Source organism: Amblyomma maculatum, chromosome 1 (genome assembly GCF_055883805.1).
Source record: "Amblyomma maculatum isolate TAMU_Amacu chromosome 1, ASM5588380v1, whole genome shotgun sequence".
NCBI lineage: Eukaryota > Metazoa > Arthropoda > Arachnida > Ixodida > Ixodidae > Amblyomma > Amblyomma maculatum.
In genome coordinates, this window is record NC_139344.1 from 305,906,863 (window position 1) to 305,924,458 (window position 17,596).

At 46.7% G+C, this 17,596-nt stretch overlaps 1 protein-coding gene and 1 long non-coding RNA gene across 5 annotated transcripts in view; both read left to right on the forward strand.

The window, feature by feature from the left end:
* The first annotated feature begins 5,300 nt into the window (after positions 1–5,300).
* Positions 5,301–8,712, forward strand: LOC146206993 (uncharacterized). The gene is made up of 2 exons (XR_014704649.1): positions 5,301–5,791; positions 5,887–8,712. It is a non-coding gene; the product is annotated as an uncharacterized LOC146206993 (long non-coding RNA).
* Positions 8,713–11,541: 2,829 nt separating this feature from the next.
* The window catches only part of LOC146206994 (DNA polymerase lambda-like), a 57,103-nt gene continuing 51,048 nt past the window's right edge, over positions 11,542–17,596 (forward strand). Inside the window, exons 1-3 of one of the 4 annotated variants that reach the window (XM_084591711.1) lie at positions 11,542–12,116; positions 12,183–12,251; positions 12,311–12,418. In XM_084591711.1, the coding sequence (XP_084447837.1) occupies positions 11,667–12,116; positions 12,183–12,251; positions 12,311–12,418 (627 nt within the window). In that variant the 5' untranslated portion in view covers positions 11,542–11,666. Of the gene's footprint in view, positions 12,130–12,182; positions 12,252–12,310; positions 12,419–17,596 lie in introns of all 4 variants that reach the window. The other 3 variants (XM_084591698.1, XM_084591703.1, XM_084591718.1) reach the window with 3 other exon arrangements.

A 17,596-nucleotide genomic window follows, 5' to 3' on the forward strand; every position in this document is an offset into this window, starting at 1 on the left:
AGGTCGACCACCCTAGGTCGCCTTGAATGGCCTCGTTCGCCACCCGGCCATGGCATCCGAGCGCGGTGCGGCCCACATCTCGCTGTCGCCGCTCCAACCAGTCCCGCGTCGCCGCCGAGAGGCATACCACCGCGTTGGCGAATGTAAGGCCCGGCACATGCACCAGCTTCCACAGATCTCGGACCATGATGTAGCGGTTGTATCCCCAGAGGCAGCGGCGGCGAAGTATGGACTGCGCCTTAAGAGCGGCCTGTCGTAGGTGCGCCTCGTGGAGGTCGTATAAGCCCGCTCCTGCGCTTAGCCATACTCCAAGGTATTTAAATGCCCTGCACACCGGGATACTCTCTCCGCCCAGTGTGAGATCCGCAGCTTCCGCATCTCCTCCCGCCAGCCAAACGACGGCAGACTTCCGGCTGCTGAACCTCAGGCCGAGGTGCTTGATTTCGGCGGAGCAGACGTCCAACAGAGCTTGCATGTCCGCCTGCGATTCCGCCGTTAGCACCAGGTCATCTGCGAATGCCAGGCCCGGCAACCGGTGGTCCTCGTCACAGCCGCTGGTCGAGTACGGCAAGCGGAAGCCAATGTGTGCCTGCAGCAGGGCCCGCTCAATGCTCGTGGCATACAAAATGTATAGGAGTGGGGAGAGGGGACATCCTTGGCGTAGGCCCTTTGCTACGGTGATGGGAGCCGATACTGCGTCGCCGAAGTGCACGACGATTTCATTTTTGTCGTAGAGGCGACGAATGGTGCGCAGCAACTCTTCGGGCATCCCCAGCTCCGACAGGCGTTTGAACAGGGCAGCATGCGGAACATTATCGTATGCCTGCTCCACGTCAAGGAAGCAGCACAGCAAAGAGCGCCCCTCCCTTCTAGCGATGTCGGCACACTGAGTGAGGACGAGAAGGTTATCGTCCAACCGGCGGCCCGGGCGGAAGCCGTTCTGAAGTTCGGTGAGGATACCGGCTGCCTCGGCCCACCCACTTAGCCACTCCTTCATGACACGCACGAACAGCCGATACATGACACTCGTGACAGTGATTGGGCGGTACGATCGAAGACTGGCCGCGTCCCCTCCTCGCTTGTGTATGAGGGTGACTCTTCCGTGACGCCAGTCTTCAGGCACCGGAGCCCCCTGAATTATGCCCGTAAAGATGCCAGCCAGTTGTCCTCTGGCCTCCGGTCCAAGGCCTTTTATCAGGCTAGCGGGGAGCCCGTCAGGACCTGAGGAGGAACGGGCACTCAGGCGAGAGATGGCTCGGTCGATCGTGCGTTCTGAGACGACCCATCGTGGTGGTGTGCTGTCCGGTTCTGTCTCTTCATGAGAAACTTCAAGGTCCTGGTCTGTGGAGATAGGCGGATCCTCATCACCTGGTCTCCCATACAAGTGAGTGAAATGCAGGGTGAGGTGCTCTCTGACCTTGGTGACCGGCAAACCAGTTTCCGAGTCTCTTAGTGTGGGTGGCCTTGGAGCACTTCTGTCCAGGGAGTTGACATATCGCCAGAACCTCTGGGCCGCAGACTGCCCTTCCGCCCTGATAGACTCCATGAGTCTGCGGTTGTGCTCTGCAATTCTGGCTTGTACGAGCCGTTGCATGTCATGTTTACGGTTGAGGTAGTGTTGCCATGCAACCATACATGCCCAGGTGAAAAATTCCAGTTGGGAATCAGCTGGTTTCAATTGGTCCCAACAGCGACCTTGCTGGTTTCAGCTGGGCCAGCTGGTCCCAACAGCAACACCAGCAGCTTTCCAACTGGGGTTAGTTGGGAATCTGCTGGTTTCAGCTGGGCCAGTTGGTCCCAACAGGAACTCTAGTGGTTTTCAGTTGGTCCCAACAGCGACCTTGCTGGTTTCAACTGGGCCAGCTGGTCCCAGCAGAAATTGGTCCCAACAGCATCTGTTGGTTTCTGTGAAGGTAGTTAGTTTAGCAAGTGTTGTTTTTGTTCCGGGTTTGATGGTAACAGTAGCATCGTTGGTTTTAGTTTTAGTAACAGTTTACACAGGTACAAGTTGAAGGAATAATTTTGTTAGCATTCAATAGTCTCCGCTGGCATCTGGCCAGTGAGCAATTTGGCATTCAGTGTGGTGGTCAGTTGCGTATTTTATTATTTGCAACAAAAGCTCTAATATTAGCAACTATCTAGTAGGTAAAATTATGTTATATTTTTTCCGCTGCCGTAAGCAACATAATGTTATATAAAATTAAGATTGCATGAGTTAGTTTCGTACGCAGTAAACAGCATTGACAGCAGCATGGCGGCGGCCAGGAGCGGCCGTACACACGTGCACGGCGTGGCTTGTCGATTTGATATTTGTGGTGCGCGAGCGTAATTTTTTGTTTGAAGAAACTCGTGTTAGCGCCTATTCTTCACAAACTTGCTCTGAAGTCGAAATAGTTCATCAGTTGTTCTCTAGGCGAGAGGAAGACAACACTTTGGATGTCATCGCATGGCGAAGACTGATACCGATCAGCAGAGCTGCCCGAAGAGTTTATATATTGAGGTACTTATTTGTGTTCTTATATCTGCACGTTAAGTAACCGAAGAGGTTGTTTTATTTATTCGTTAAATGTGTTCTGCAGTTAAACGGGAGCACGCGACCATATCAGCTACAAAATACGCAGTCAAGATTTCTCTGAAAAGATGGCAATCGCGCAGCTGTTTTCATGACGTTCGAGGTTTTTGTCGCTGCTTTCCGGAGCTCATCTCGAGTGTCGTCCCCGTGAGCGCGGCCAAGAGCGGTTCGATAATTCTGGTACAGCGCGGACATTAAATTTTCGCGCTGTTGTATCTCCACGATATGCGGTAAACAGCGTGAACAAGCAAAATAATTTTTTGCCGCGCTAGTCCTCGATCAAAAACTGCATTAAATAAAGATGAAGTCAGGGATCAAATTGTCCACAGGCTGTGCGTTGAACTTATAGCTTATGGTTAGGCTGATCTAAACGTCGGCTTTTTGTGCATGTGATATGCTGGAAACCTGCATTTTCTAATTTAGCTTTCCGCTTCACGAAATTATTTAGCTAAACTTCTGGTGTGAGTAACATATTTTTTTCCGGTTTTCTATTTCAGCCGCGCACCACCGAAGGGCTGTTTGAAAGATGTGGACGGAGTGGCGATGCTGTTTATGATACCAAAGCTTCGCAGAAAATACAAGACAGAAGCCACTGGTCTTGAAAGCTGCACATGTACCCCGTCGGCACTGAAATAAATGTTTTTGGGTTCTTTTATATTGCGGCTTCTATATTGCTGCACCTGAGAAGCAGCACTGTGAGGTGTGTTTCTTGCTAGTGCAACACAGCTTGTTCCGCTGCCTGCTGCTGAGCCCAGCAGCAGCTGGGACCAACACCAGCTGGTCCCAGTTGTAGTTGGTCCCAACTGCAGCTGGTCCCAACACCAGCTGGTCCGAACACCAGCTGGTCCCAACTGCAGTTGGGAATTGTCCAAAAAGCCAGTTGAGTTGGGACCAGCTGATTCCCAACTGGAAATTTTCACCTGGGTGACCTAGCATCCCCGTACTTACGGGCCCTGCGATGATCACGGTTGGCCTCGCGGCGTGCCCGCCATGCATTCTCAACCTCAGCGTCCCACCATGGATTCTTGGGTTTCCGCGACGGCCTTGCATTCCGTACCATGTGGCTGTCCATGATGGTTCGCAAGGCTGATAAGAAGTCCTGATACGATGCGGCTGCTCGTCGAAATGGGCTGTTCTCAAATTCTTCCGCAACCGTCTCGATGGCTTTGCTTGGCAGGAACACACCGACTTTCCTTCCAGGAGGAAGGCGAATGCCACTTGACCAGGAGTGGCTAAACACGAGTCTCAACCTATTGTGATCACTCCCAAGGCTATGCATTCCATCCTCGTCGATGTCCATTGTCCGGAGAATGGCACTGAGACGACCAGACACCAACGCATAGTCGATAGAAGTAGCACTACCACGTGCACACCATGTGCTCTGCCCTATACAACGAGAGTCCAGGTTCACAATTACCAGGTGGAGAGCCTTAGAAAGCTGCAGCAACAGTTGCCCATTCTTGTCTGTGTGCCCATCCAGTTCCTCGAGGTGTCCGTTAAAGTCGCCAATCACGACAACCTCTCTTTCCTTAGCCCACCTAGCTGAGTCCTGGCACACACACTGCACCAACTGGGCATTTGCACAATATCTGGGTTTGTAAACAGAGAGGTACAGTACACACAGTGCTACTGGCATCCCCAACGCATCACCCAGCACCCACAGGTGGTCGCTGCACTCTTGCTCCGGTGATGGCACGTCTGCCACTGCAACTCTCGGCGCCACAGTAATCCGACACCCCCACCTCTGCGTCCTTGCCCCCGTCTATTGCCGCCAGCCCAGCACCACTCTGGGTGGATGGGGGGCTCTTCCAGCTCCCGAAGGTGTGTTTCTGCGACTGCATACACAGAGAATTTTTCAGCGTCCAGTGCACAGTACAACTCCGCCCACTTCTGCGCGCGGCGAGCTCCATGTAGGTTTAGGAACCCCACTATAAAATGCTCCTGCCGTTTACGCCTTCTGGTGCGACGGGAACAGCACTGGCTAATTGGCGCTGCTGATGTGGCCATTGGTGGCTCATGAACTGGCGGACAAGGTCGCCGACCATCCGGACCAGGTCGGTGCCTGGGCTGGGTGGTGTCGTATGGGCCATCATTGCCTGTGGTGCAGCTTGCGGATGATGCAAAATCTGCATCGGTGGCGACGGGGCATGTTGTGGCACCTGGTGGGTCATTATTGGACCTGGTGTCCCGACTCCGAAGGACTGCGGCTCCCAGCGTATCCCCTGGGTCCCTGGTGGCAGCTGCGGGATGGGGAGTGGTCTCACTGTCGGTGCAATGCCTGTGGGGGCCATACCCTGTGTCGCTAACGACCCGCCCGCTGGGCACATGGGACCACCGTGTATGGGACTGGCTTGTATCGGGTCTTGAATATTTGGGGGCTGGGATTTAAACAATTCCTATGCAAAATCTACTACCCCATTCGAGCTGAAATAACGTTCACAAAGTAGCAAAAGATAGTCTACGTTATCTGATAAGTGATTCAACATCGGTACTTGCCTAGATTTCTCGAAATCGAGAAAAAACTGCTCTCGGTGGCGTGCACAATTTTCGCAGAAGACAGTCGAAAAGCTATTTTAACATGATGCGCCATCTGTCGAGCAGTGAGACAAGCTCCATCCCGGCCGTTGGCGCTCTCGCTGCCCGACAGATGACGCACCATGTTAAAATAGCTTTTCGACTCTCTTCTGCGAAAATTGTGCACGCCGCCGAGAGCAGTTTTTTCTCGATTTCGGAAACGAAGTGTCTAAAGGTACGTCCGACGGATCCATTCGATTCTCGTAAAGATACGGCGGACGTCGATATACAGGCTCATGGCTATATGCACGTCGAACGCGGCCCCATTCCGCTTGCTACGCGTGAATGGATCTCATCCTCTATGATATCAGCTATCCGCGACTCTCGATGAGGTGCTACGAAGAGTGCATCCGTTCTAACATAGATCACGGTCTTCACTTAGGGTTGTGTACGGCAAACATCGCTGTCAAGCACATAGCTGCAGGCGATATGCTACGTACTGCACCAGCTCCACCAGCTGGCATCATACGCACATTCACGAGCAGCTTTCGCTTCGCACTAAACTATCACCCCAATCTGCCCGTAATTCGAGCTAGCTATTCCTAGCATTTACGCTGTCTTAGGTCCTGCATCGACCTCTGAAGATCTAGCGCCGGCACAACACACACACACCTCGTCGTGCAGCTGAACATTCGGCAGTCCAAAGTATGTATGTGAAATGGCATTGTGCTCGTTCCTCACATGCAGACCGAGGAAACAGGATGTTTTTAGCTAAATTCTTCGTTTAAATTCTACCTCAGAGCCGTGGCAGAAGACATGCCGAATCTACTAGAGGCCTGCACATCGACTCGTCGAGGCGAAGACCTACTGCACCGCACCGCAAGAGTGCACAACCGGAAAGCCGGAAGCGTGAATGATCCGAATTCCCTGTGAACAGCAATGTTCTTTGGTATATAGGGGATTACTAGACTAAAGTGCTTAGGCTGCATCTTTTTCTTGTCGTTGAAGTTTGCGTACATGTAGTTTAAACCCCCGCATGCTCGAGGTTAGCGTGACCCGACTGAACGGCCGCGCAGCTTTGAAACGATCGGGATCGATATGCATGCATCGCCGGGCTTAGGTACGCGGTAGAAAATGTGCGCTGCACATTTCGTTGAAGAAGCTGACTCTTGGAATTTTGCAGAGTGTGCCATGCAAGCGATCGTTGCTACAACCACGCATCCATGTTCCCACGGCTGGCCTACCCCGAGGCGCATAAATGTTCAACCGTGGACGTATCAATGATCGAAGAGAGGACAGATTTTCACAATATTGGGCGCGAAATCGATAGCTACCAGTGCTCAGTGTTAGAGAAATTCTGCCTTGATCATGCGCAATTCAGTGTTTCAGGTGTGGTCAGTAGCTATATAAGTTTGAACAGTTCGCCTTTCAAGTCAGCGGCGCCAGCGATGGATCGGCGGAGCGATTTTCCACGCTACACCGCTGTCTTGCTAGAAAGCCTATCTAGGCGGCGTTTGACATTCACCTGCTTTTTGTTGGCCCCGTAATTGAAAGCAACGTTTTCAGAAACGCGTTAAATGTTCAAAAATGTATTCTCTTCAACAGTTTCACTCCAGGCTGTCAGAGCAGGCGGACGTTGATAAAACAGTTGAGCACTCCAGTCTTTAGAAATCTGTACAATCACCTTCAGTTTGTAAAATTATTGGAATAGGTCACTTTCCGATCGCTGGGACATAGACCCTCATGACAGCGCTGTCACGTGAATAAGGACCACACCAGGCCGAAAGCTTGTCTCATATAACATAGCTAACCAAGGTATACCTTACTACAGCATTGTGTTGATTTTTATGGTGCCTAAGCGACTAATGCTGCCATGCACCAAGAACAAAATTTAATGTATTTATTTTGTGTGTAATGACTAAAATGTTCTTTAGGATGTAGCTTGTTTAGGAACATTTTAGGAAACCAAAAATGCAGGAAATTTGCACGTCTCTCCTAGGATCATGCTGGGATGGAAATGGATCTGTTGGAAATTGTACAAAATGTTTCCTCTTTTCTCGACTCTGGCGCATGTGTAAGATATGGTTTATTGTTAGTTCATCTCCACACTCCTTGCATATTGGTTTGTCCTCTTTCATAAGTATGAAGCTGTGTGTGAGGTTTGGGTATGTGTTTTGTGAAGATGACCTAAAATGTCCTCCATGTTGTGTTTTTGATTACTGCATGATTTCCATTCCTTAATGACAGGTTTGACAAGTATAGTTTGTAGTTTATTTCAATGTTTCAAAAATCCTGCTATTTCACTCTCACTTTTCTTTGTACAAGCTTCTTGGTATCTTCATGCAGCATATTCACCCTCTGTAATTTAGCATTGCGTCAAGGTAACCTGGTTATTTCTTTTCACCTTTCAAGACTACTGTCCCGATTTCATAAAGTTTCTGACGACAGGAACTCCTTGGAAGTCATAGAAATAAATGAGATCCACAATCATGAGCTATCTAGGGTATGTCCATCGCTCAGTGGAATGGCGTCAGCACGCTGTTAGAACAGGTCTTGAGATAACAACCATTGTCTGAGGTGGTCCTTTAATGGGCATTGAAATGCTATGTAACTACAGGTACTGATAGAACTCTTGATCATGTTATGTGATGATGCGATCCTTGCATGAATATAGGTATACATTTCAGAATCTGCAGTGCACCACTTGACCATTTGCCACCAGTTTGTGTGAAAATGTATTTTTCATGCATGTTAACCAGTGTTTAACAGATGACCCCTGTGCACAAGCCAAAAGTGCCACGAGCCAAATGTCACGAGGCCACACGACATGGCAGGAGCTGTTAAGCCAAGCTTACAAAGTTATATTTGAAATATTTCATCTTCAACGTTTCAGCTCCAATTAAGAAAGGTTGAGGCTTACAGAGGTCTATGCCAGGTTGTCTATCACCTAACAGGGCAGCCTACGACCGTATGCTAATGAGTATATCTGAGATAACAGACATGAATTAAGGAATTAGTAGTAATGTTTGTAGCAAAGGGCATGTAAATTAACGAGAATCCACAGTGGGATCTGCAGACAAGAACCATTAACGCTGGCACACCATACCCTTACAGGTGGAGATTAGGAGTCTCCCTAATTTTTTGTTTGCTCAAAGCTTGTCATTTCCTTCGTTCTTCCAGATGAGGAAGATGTGAAAATAATAGCATCTAAAATGCCAGAGACCATCGTTAACAAGGATGCTGATCCCAACAGCGTAACAAGGAATTTCATAAAAGATGGGTGACTAGTAATGCTGGCAACAGTTGAAACTAAGTGGAAAGGCATGAAATTGAAATGCAACACATGCAGAGATATGTTGCGAGACGACCAATCTGTGGAGTGCGACATCTGTCTCCGTTAGTTCCATCAAGTGATTGGCCAAAGCAGATGGGGCTTGTGGTTTTGTGATAAGTGCAGTGTAGTAGCATAGATGCAACCTTGCCCATTAATAATTCGAGTGGAGTAAGTGCATTGTTTTGTTTTGTTCATGGTTTCCATGAAAACATTATGAGAAATTTTTTCCTAGAGAATGTTTGCTGAAATGTGAATATAATGTGCAATAAAACTAGTGTTTTCTTGCTGTTTACTTTTCCTTGTATACATTAGTTCTGTGAAGAAAACCACAGGCTAGAAAGAAATGTAATGGCATGCATTTTGATACTTGGCCCCGTTGTGCTGGCTCAGTAGTTAGAGTGCTTGGCTGCTGAACCCAAAGATGCAGATTTGGTTCCAGCCACAGCAGGGACATTTTAATAGAGGCGAAACAATAGGCCGTCATGCACCGTGCGGTGTCAGTGCATGTAAAAGAACCCCAGATGGTCGAAATTATACCGGAGCCCTCAACTATTGTGTTCCTCATAGCCGTAGTTATTTTGGGATGCTAAACCAGATATATATCACATCATACTCTGAGTAAGATGCTATTCATGGTCAGTTAATCATACACTAAATGATCAATTTTTTTTCTGCATGGTACAGCAGCTGTTGTACAATTTTACTTTAGCCTTCATGAAGAATATCACACTGGCTCCACATGGCCTTCTGTTGACCTTTGATATGCGTCACAATCACACACCCGAGTATGTATTTGTCTAAAGGCACCTATGCATGCAAGGAGGGGACCGTTACTTTCCACTTGTCAGAACTGAAATGCATGATCCACATCATTTCTGTAATTCAACTGCTTGCTATTTGAACTGTCCAGCATTGATGCAAGTTTCAAAGAACTGCAATTAGCAAATTAATCTAAGCAGCAAACCATGCCAAGAACTGCTTCGGTTTCATCTTTAGCAACTGTTTGGGAACTAAAATTAGCCAAATGTTGCAAAACATAGATGAGAGGTTACAAAATCTAAAAAACAATGCAGCCTACCTGTGGCATGTAGGGTTTCACATCCTAAAGTGACATATGTAGCTATGAAGAATACCGTAGTGGAGAGCTCCAGACTAATTTGACTGCCTGGGCTTTGTACTTTGAATTGACATCTTGCAGAAAACAGAAGCATTTGCATTTCACCTGCACCAAAGTGCGACTGCCATCACTGGTATTAAACATCACGACCTTGGGGCAAGTAGCCTAACGTGCCACTAAGATGTCGCAGCGTGTACGTACATGCTATACATGTCAACCTTTCTAGCATTAAAGCTGTCACATGCATGGCAGATATTCATGTTCAGCTTTGGACTGACAAGTTTAAAAGTGTACTATTTGTGTTTGTCTAGCATGAAAAACAAAGGAAACTAAGGAAAAACGAAAAAAAAAAAATGAACATAATATGTTGAAAAAGCATTAGTCATTAACACATAAAGCATATTCGTTCCTTTATTAATGATAAAGTGGCCTTCAACAATAGTACAAAGCCTGAACATTTAGAAAGGTGCTGTGCCAGGCAGCTATTTTACAGAAACCTGAACCATTTCACCTGTAGTAATACGTATCCCGGCGGTGTGGGCTGGGCACTTATTTTTCGGTCCACTCCAACATGCGAAAACTGCATCGTGCATTCCCATTTTCCGAGTTTTGAGCTCTGTAGTACAGGCTAACAAATTGTCGATGACTTATTTTCGTCTGATTGTTGCACAGCGCGTGTAAATAAATTACCACTGCACCTAATAAACACTGACATGCACGTGCAACATCGCCGATCATAAACGGACACACTGATGTCCGTCCGGACATCGGCGCACTCATCACAGCACCCTTCGTAGTCTCACACAGCACTCTAGTAGGACGTAATCCGTAATCACAGCATCTCACGGTAAGCACAAACCACACCTCCAGTTGTACAACAAACACGAATGACGCGATGCTTGGGCTAGAGACACGCCGGCGGTGCCCAGCTTTTTCAGCGCCGCTTGTACTACGTAGAACTTGCAGCACCAAACCTCAATGCGAGCAGAAAGCGATGCGTTACGTGACGCATCTCATCACAGATGGAAGTGAGGAAACTTTGAAGAATCAAAACTACATAATTACATAACGACCGTCGTAGACGTTAATCCACATAATAACGAGGACCAAATGAGCGGGCGTGCGGGCCGCGGGCTGGCCGTCAACACCGCGATTACATGCGCTTGCGCTCTGGTCGTGCTTGCCACCCTGCCGCGGTCCAACTCACGTAAACCTATCATCATGCCATCACGTAGTATATCACCCATTCTAGGCACTATTCTTGCCACTGTACTATTCTTTGTAATTTCACATTTCACGCATGCAGTATGTAGTACATACTTCTTACACCTCGCAAGCAGTACACCTCATACCAACTTCGATTTGGCTACATATGGCTACCATGTTGTTGCTACAACCACATCTGAGTCCGGCTTTCCCGACGGATCCCAAGGCCCATATCGGAGAAAAATGCGTTGGGTCCGTCGGAAGAACCCTACCGATCGGGTCCGTCCGCCGTACCTCTGAAAAATATTTCCCGGATCCGTCGGACGGATCCCGAAGAAAAACGCACCGGGTCCGTCGGACGTACCTTTAAGACCATTGATCGGGTCCGTCCGACGTACCTTTAGCCACAGCCTTTCGGAAAACCTAGGCAAGTACCGATGTTGAATCACTTATCAGATAACGTAGACGATATTTTGCTGCTTTGTGAACGTTATTTCAGCTCGAATGGTGTAGTAGATTTTGCATAGGAATGTTTTAAATCCCAGCCCCCAAATATTCAAAACCCTGTACAAACCGGCCTGGAGACTTGGCTTGCTTCTCCAGCGCCCGCAGTCTGCTCCTCGGGCTTGATTTCCGCCGAAGCTGGCGAGCGGCCTTGCTTTCCTTGTTCTGAGGCTTCTGAGGCTTCTGTACCTCTAAAAAAGGGCGTGTCGCCTGGGCCAGCTGGGTCGCAATGTCCCGGGTTCGCGGACCGCAATGTCGCAGCGGGTCGCAATGTCCCGCTGCCCGACCACGCCACCGCCAACCGCCATCTGTCGATGGAGCTGAAAAGTGTGCCATTTCTTATGCACGGCTCGAATGAAAACCCAGCTATGGTGGCTATGGTGCTGCACCGACGCTAGCGCAGCTTGTAATCTATTGCGATGTTTGCGGGCACTCGCATTTTCATTGTACCTACAAGCATTGGTGGGCCGAGGGTGAAACTTCTCCATAGCAAACTGGAAGAGCACGGGGCCGCAGTGGTGTGTAACGAAAAAGTGGCCACGCACCTGGTCGTAGCTGAGTCGCTGGACGCGGGTCGTGTGTGTAAAATAGTGGACGCCGAAAGCTTACAGCCAGGAGTAAAAATTGTTAAATCTACTTGGATAAGTGACTGTTTACGAAGTGGGTCACTTCTCGAAACTGCAACATATGAATTACGTTCTGAACCCCTGACAACTGCTGGCTCGTCGTGTAGCCGACCGCGCTCCGACCGCGCTCCTACGAAGAAGGCAAGACGTTCTAGTGAGAGTCCAGATGCTGCGTCTTCATCTCGTGCGTCTCGGGGCCCTGAACCTTTCGCCACACAACGAAAAGCGGGAGTTTCGGTATGCGTACGTCGTTTCTGTGAGTACGTGCTCTACTCCTGTGCCGTGAAGTAACGCTGTTACTTCGTGCAGGACAAGTGGGCCTGCGCCTCCGCAAACGTGCCTGTGAACAAGAACTCTCACATCACTGATCAACTGGAGGTGACGGCCTCAATCTGGCGTTTGGGTCACTTGATCACAAGCTCCTTATCTCATTCTAGGTCATGGTTGAAACGTTCCGAAGTACAAAGGACTACTGGAGAGCGCTTGGATATGAAAAGGCCATCATACAGCTGAAGCGGCACCCTACTGAAGTCGCAACCTGGGAGGTAACCGAGCTTTTTAAAGTGTACCCCGCTAAGTGAAAAAGGAGCTGTTTTAATCACGACTGCATTTTCATAGCAACACTGGTTGTCATGTTTTTGGTGTGAAAAACGATACGGTGTAGGCAAAAATAGTGCTGTTTGGATTCAATCACAAATGACTCAGGTAATTTAAAGCGGGCAGTTGGGCTAGTTGGTGATCTTTAGATTCAATGCACATGGTAACTAGCGCTAAAGACAGGGACATAGGAGACACCACGAACGCTAGACTTTGTTTTATTCCAGACAACCCATTCAATATATAGCAAACAATGTAAAAACATCAAACCCTAAAGCGCATGTTCTAGTTCAGGAATTGTATTTCTTTGGATGATAGAGATAACGATGGCTTGCTTAGGCACGACTTTAGTTTATTTTTATTTATTTTTATTTCAGAAATACTGCCAGCCTTCACAGAAGGCCTTAGGCAGTAGTGGGATTACATGCATTGTTAAAATACACAGCAGAAAAGAAAAACCAGCTTAACAAGAGGAAAAACCTAAGAAATAAAAAATCATCCCGGTGTCGACCTGCCACCAAAAAATGGATTAAAATACTAACACATCAACACGCTGTTCGTACAGTGAAATTGACCACAAAAAAAAAAAAAAAAAAGATACATTAAAAGCAGACATTGAAACCACATGCGCAAGAAAATGGTAGGAGCAATACAGGAGCAAAATACCCGAACAGATAACCAACGGCAAACCACATGTACTAGAAACGCCAACAGTAATAAAGAAGCACTACACGTGAATATATCAAGAACAATTTTTCAATTTTGATAACATAGACTCGACGGTCGGGCATTCTGCAATATCAGCAGGAAGTGCGTTCCACTCGCTGACTGTTCTAGGGAAGAAAGAATTTTTAAACACGTTGGTTTTGCAGGTGTACTCTTTCATTTTTTTAGAGTGATGTGCACGCGTATTGCGCCGAATAACAGGTTCGATATATAGCTTCTGGTTTATTCCTAGCTTAGAACAGTAGAGAAGATGCATGTACTTCAGTCGTTCATGAAAGCGACGTAACTGCAGAGGATCTAAATTAGCTTTTTGCACTAGAGCGGTTGCTGAAGTGTGCCAACTGTACGAACTATAAACAAACCTTGCTGATTTTTTTTGGATGTTTTCGAGTTTGTTAATATTCATCTTAGTATAAGGATCCCATACTACTGAAGCGTATTCTAGAAGTGGCCTGATAAATGTTTTGTTAGCTAGAAGTTTTATTTCTTGAGTAGACTGGCGTAGGGTTCTTCGCAAGTAACCAAGTTTTTGCATCGCCTTTTTTTCAATGTAACACACATGTTCATTCCATCTGAGATCAGAGGTTAGAATTACACCTAAATATTTATAACTTTCAACGGATGCTAGGAGGTGACTATTAATGGAGTAGGGAAAGGTTAGGGGCTTTTTTTTACGAGTGATTGTCATTGCTACTGTTTTCTTCTTATTTATTTTCATTTGCCATGTTGTGCACCAGTTTTCTATTTTAGCTAGCGATAAATTTAACTCAGACTGGTCATTCGGATGTTTAATTTCATTGTAAATAATGCAATCATCTGCGAAAAGTTTTATTTTCACGGACACATTGCTGATGATATCGTTAATAAATACTAAGAAGAAAAGAGGCCCCAGAGCAGACCCCTGCGGAATGCCCGACCGGACCGGCCCATAACTGGAACACGCTCCTTCAATCGACACGCACTGGTGCCGCGACGAAAGATACGCCGCTATCCAGGAAAGCAATGTGTCATTTCTAAGTATTGGTTCCAGTTTTAATAACAGCTTTTGGTGGGAAACACAGTCAAACGCTTTCTCAAAATCTAAAAAGATAATATCTGTTTGGCTCTGTCTATCTATAGCTGCTGCAAAATCATGTACTGCCTCAAGTAGTTGTGTGACCGTTGACACCCCCCTGCGGAAACCGTGCTGCCGAGGATCTATGTAATTGTGTTTTTCAAGATAAGTGGATATGTGTTTAAAGATTATATGTTCCATAATTTTTCCGCATGTGCACAAAAGTGAAATTGGTCTGTAAGACGAAAGAAGCGATTTGTTTTCTGATTTGGGTATCGGTGTGATTTTAGCATACTTCCAATCGTTAGGAAGTGCTGCTTTTGACAGAGATTTCCTAAATATGAGCGATAGATACTTAGCGCACTATTCTGCATACCTGAAAAGAAAGGCATTGGGTATCCCATCAATTCCCTGTGACTTCTTAATATCGATATCAAGTAAGAGCGATAGAACGCCTTCTTCAGATATACATATATTGTTTATCGGAGGGTTCGTGTCACTGACTGCGAACTGCGGTATCTTGCCATCGTCATCTGTATATATGGAGCAGAAAAACTGATTAAAAGAATTCGCTATTTGATATTTGTCAGTGACAGTTACATCTGCAATGGACATAGCTGGGAATGGGATTTTCTAGATGAAAAATGTCGCCAAAACTTAGCAGGAGATGAAAGAAGAAAGTTTTTTATTGTTATATTGTGGTAGTTATATTTTGCTGTTTTTATTGAACTCTTGAGCTGTTGGCGCATGCCGGCAAGTTTCAGAACATTGGCCGTAGAGGGGCACTGCCGGATTTTTTTTCTCATCTTTTTCGTTTTCTTTAGTGATCCAGGGATTAGTGTTGTGTACAAATTTGCAACTACATTGCACATACTCATTCACACATTTCAATGCAAGATTTTTAAACATTAACCATAAACTGTTGACACAGCATGAATCAGACTCATAACAAGACGTGAAATATGAAAAGGAGTTATCTAGTGTGTCCAAAACACCAACGTCATCAGCACGTGTGAAGTTCGGAAACACTCGCTTTTCTTTCTTGCAATTCGTAATGGCGTTGAGATGCAAGTTTAGGCATACCATCTTATGATCTGATATGCCGTCCATAACCTGCAGCTTTGGTTCACGACGAAGCAATTCACCCGATACAAAAAATAAATCTAAAATAGAGGCGGTGCCATTTTGAATACGTGTAGGCTGCCTGACTAGCTGGACTAAGTCATGGAAAAGAATGATATCGACAAACGGCTCTGCAAATGTTGACAACGCTTCAGGAAAATCTTTAGTCCAATCGATTGATGGAATATTAAAATCACCCCCTAAAAGTAAGTTATTGGAATATTTTGAGCACTTGCATAAAAAGCAATTCATTTCATCAAAGAAAGTAGTGTCAGTGCTAGGAGGCCTATAAAATGCCCCTATAATTAGGTTAAGCTCCTTCAAGCAGATTTTAATAACGACGGACTCAATACCAGATATGTCAGGCAGCCTAATTGCGTGCAATGTATCTCTTAACATTATGGCAACTCCGCCGCCTCTAGAACTTCTATCCTTTCGGTAGATTCGGTAGCCGGGCGGTGTCACTTCGAAGTCGCTGATTTCAGCGTGTAACCACGTTTCGGTTATGATCAATGCATCAGGTTTGTGCGCTAACAAAATACTCTCAATATCCTCCGATTTATTAAGTATACTCCGTGCATTGAGGTTCAGACATTGAAAAGGTTCCTGAGCACTTGTATCGATTCATTGCTGCCCTTCCGACGCATGTTTCCTTGGCTCAGGGCGTTTCGCAGCGGGTATCCTCTTATTTGTAGCGTCGTCCCATGCAAAGAACTCATTATCAACCTTAAGTTCCTTCCCGATTTCCTAATTTCGGACGTGCTCTCCCACAGTTTCTTCCTTTTTTGCCTGGTTGCCACTGAAAAGTCTTCAGAAATTGAAGTACCTGTATCTTTCAGTTTATAACAGTTCTGCAGTATGCTTATTTTTTCGCGATAATCGATAAGCTTTAGAATTATAGGACGCGGTCGTTCTTGCTGTTGGCGGCCAATACGGTGTATTCTCTCTGTGGACGACACGGCTATGCCTAATTTGTCTTTGAACACACCTTCAACTACTTTTGAGGCAAGTTCCTGGGGCGTTTCATCGGGTTCTTCAGTAATGCCATAAACGAGAATATTATTCCGTCGGGAGCGATCTTCCAAGTCAGTGAGCTTGCTTTGAAAGTTGCGAACGCTTCTTTCAATATCAGAGACCCTAGCACTGACTTCTGTTATCGCTTTTGAGGTAGCTTCAAACTTTTCTATTTTTGTCTCAATTTCGGCCAGTCTTTTCTGTATGTTCTTTTGTCCTTCTAGTATTTCAGTTAGCTGTTCCTGGATGGTGGGACCTGGGTTGGATTCTATGTCCCCACAAAGCATCAGCAAGGATATGAGCAAATTTCGCGCGGCACAACAAATCGCAACAACATTTGGTGGGCATGTCAGCTGGATAAAACAACGGTTGCTGGTTTTAACAGTAGAGGTTTCGTTACTAACCTGCGTGAAAAGAAGAAGCGGGTTTGACATGACCCTGCCAGATGTCCAGCCAACGTGCCCACTGAAGAAGTTCTGCGGAAGCGGGCTTCTTATATATGCGATTGTTGATGTAGATGGCGCTGGACGCAATGGTGTCCAACGGTCGTCGTAGTTCGGCTGCTGTTGTGCGCAGGCTCCATTGGCGGTGGTGTTCGTCGCTGCAATGATGTAGTCTTTCCCATCTTGTGACGCGCTGGACTTGGCTGTTGTGGCGAGCAGAAAAAACTGCGTGAAAAGAAGAAACGGGTTTGACATGACGCTGCCAGATGTCCAGCCAACGTGCCCACTGAAGAAGTTCTGCGGAAGTGGGCTTCTTATATATGCGATTGTTGATGTTCAATATCAATGAGAAATACTTCGAGTATTTTACGTTCCATCTGGTCTGAACTTGAAAGAATGACCTGTGTCTGATTGTATATCGGAGCACAGTTATCCTCACAGCGTTTACAATGGGCCGCCAAGTGTCCCGAGCCTGATATTGCCTCGACTGCCTGCCTGTGCTCCATTAGCCGAACATTGATACAACGGCCAGCTTGGCCGATGTAGCAATTCCCACATGACAAGGGAATTCTGCAGACCACATTGGTCTTGCACGCCACATACGGCATTTGATGTTTTCTTCTCTGAGGCAACATTAACAGCCTTGCACAGTTTTTCGAGTTTATCTGGTGCAGTGAGCACAACTCGGACATTGCCTTTCTCCGCCACCTTCTTTAGGCGGTGTGTCAGCTGGTGAATGTATGGCAGTGCCACGCATTTATCCTGCC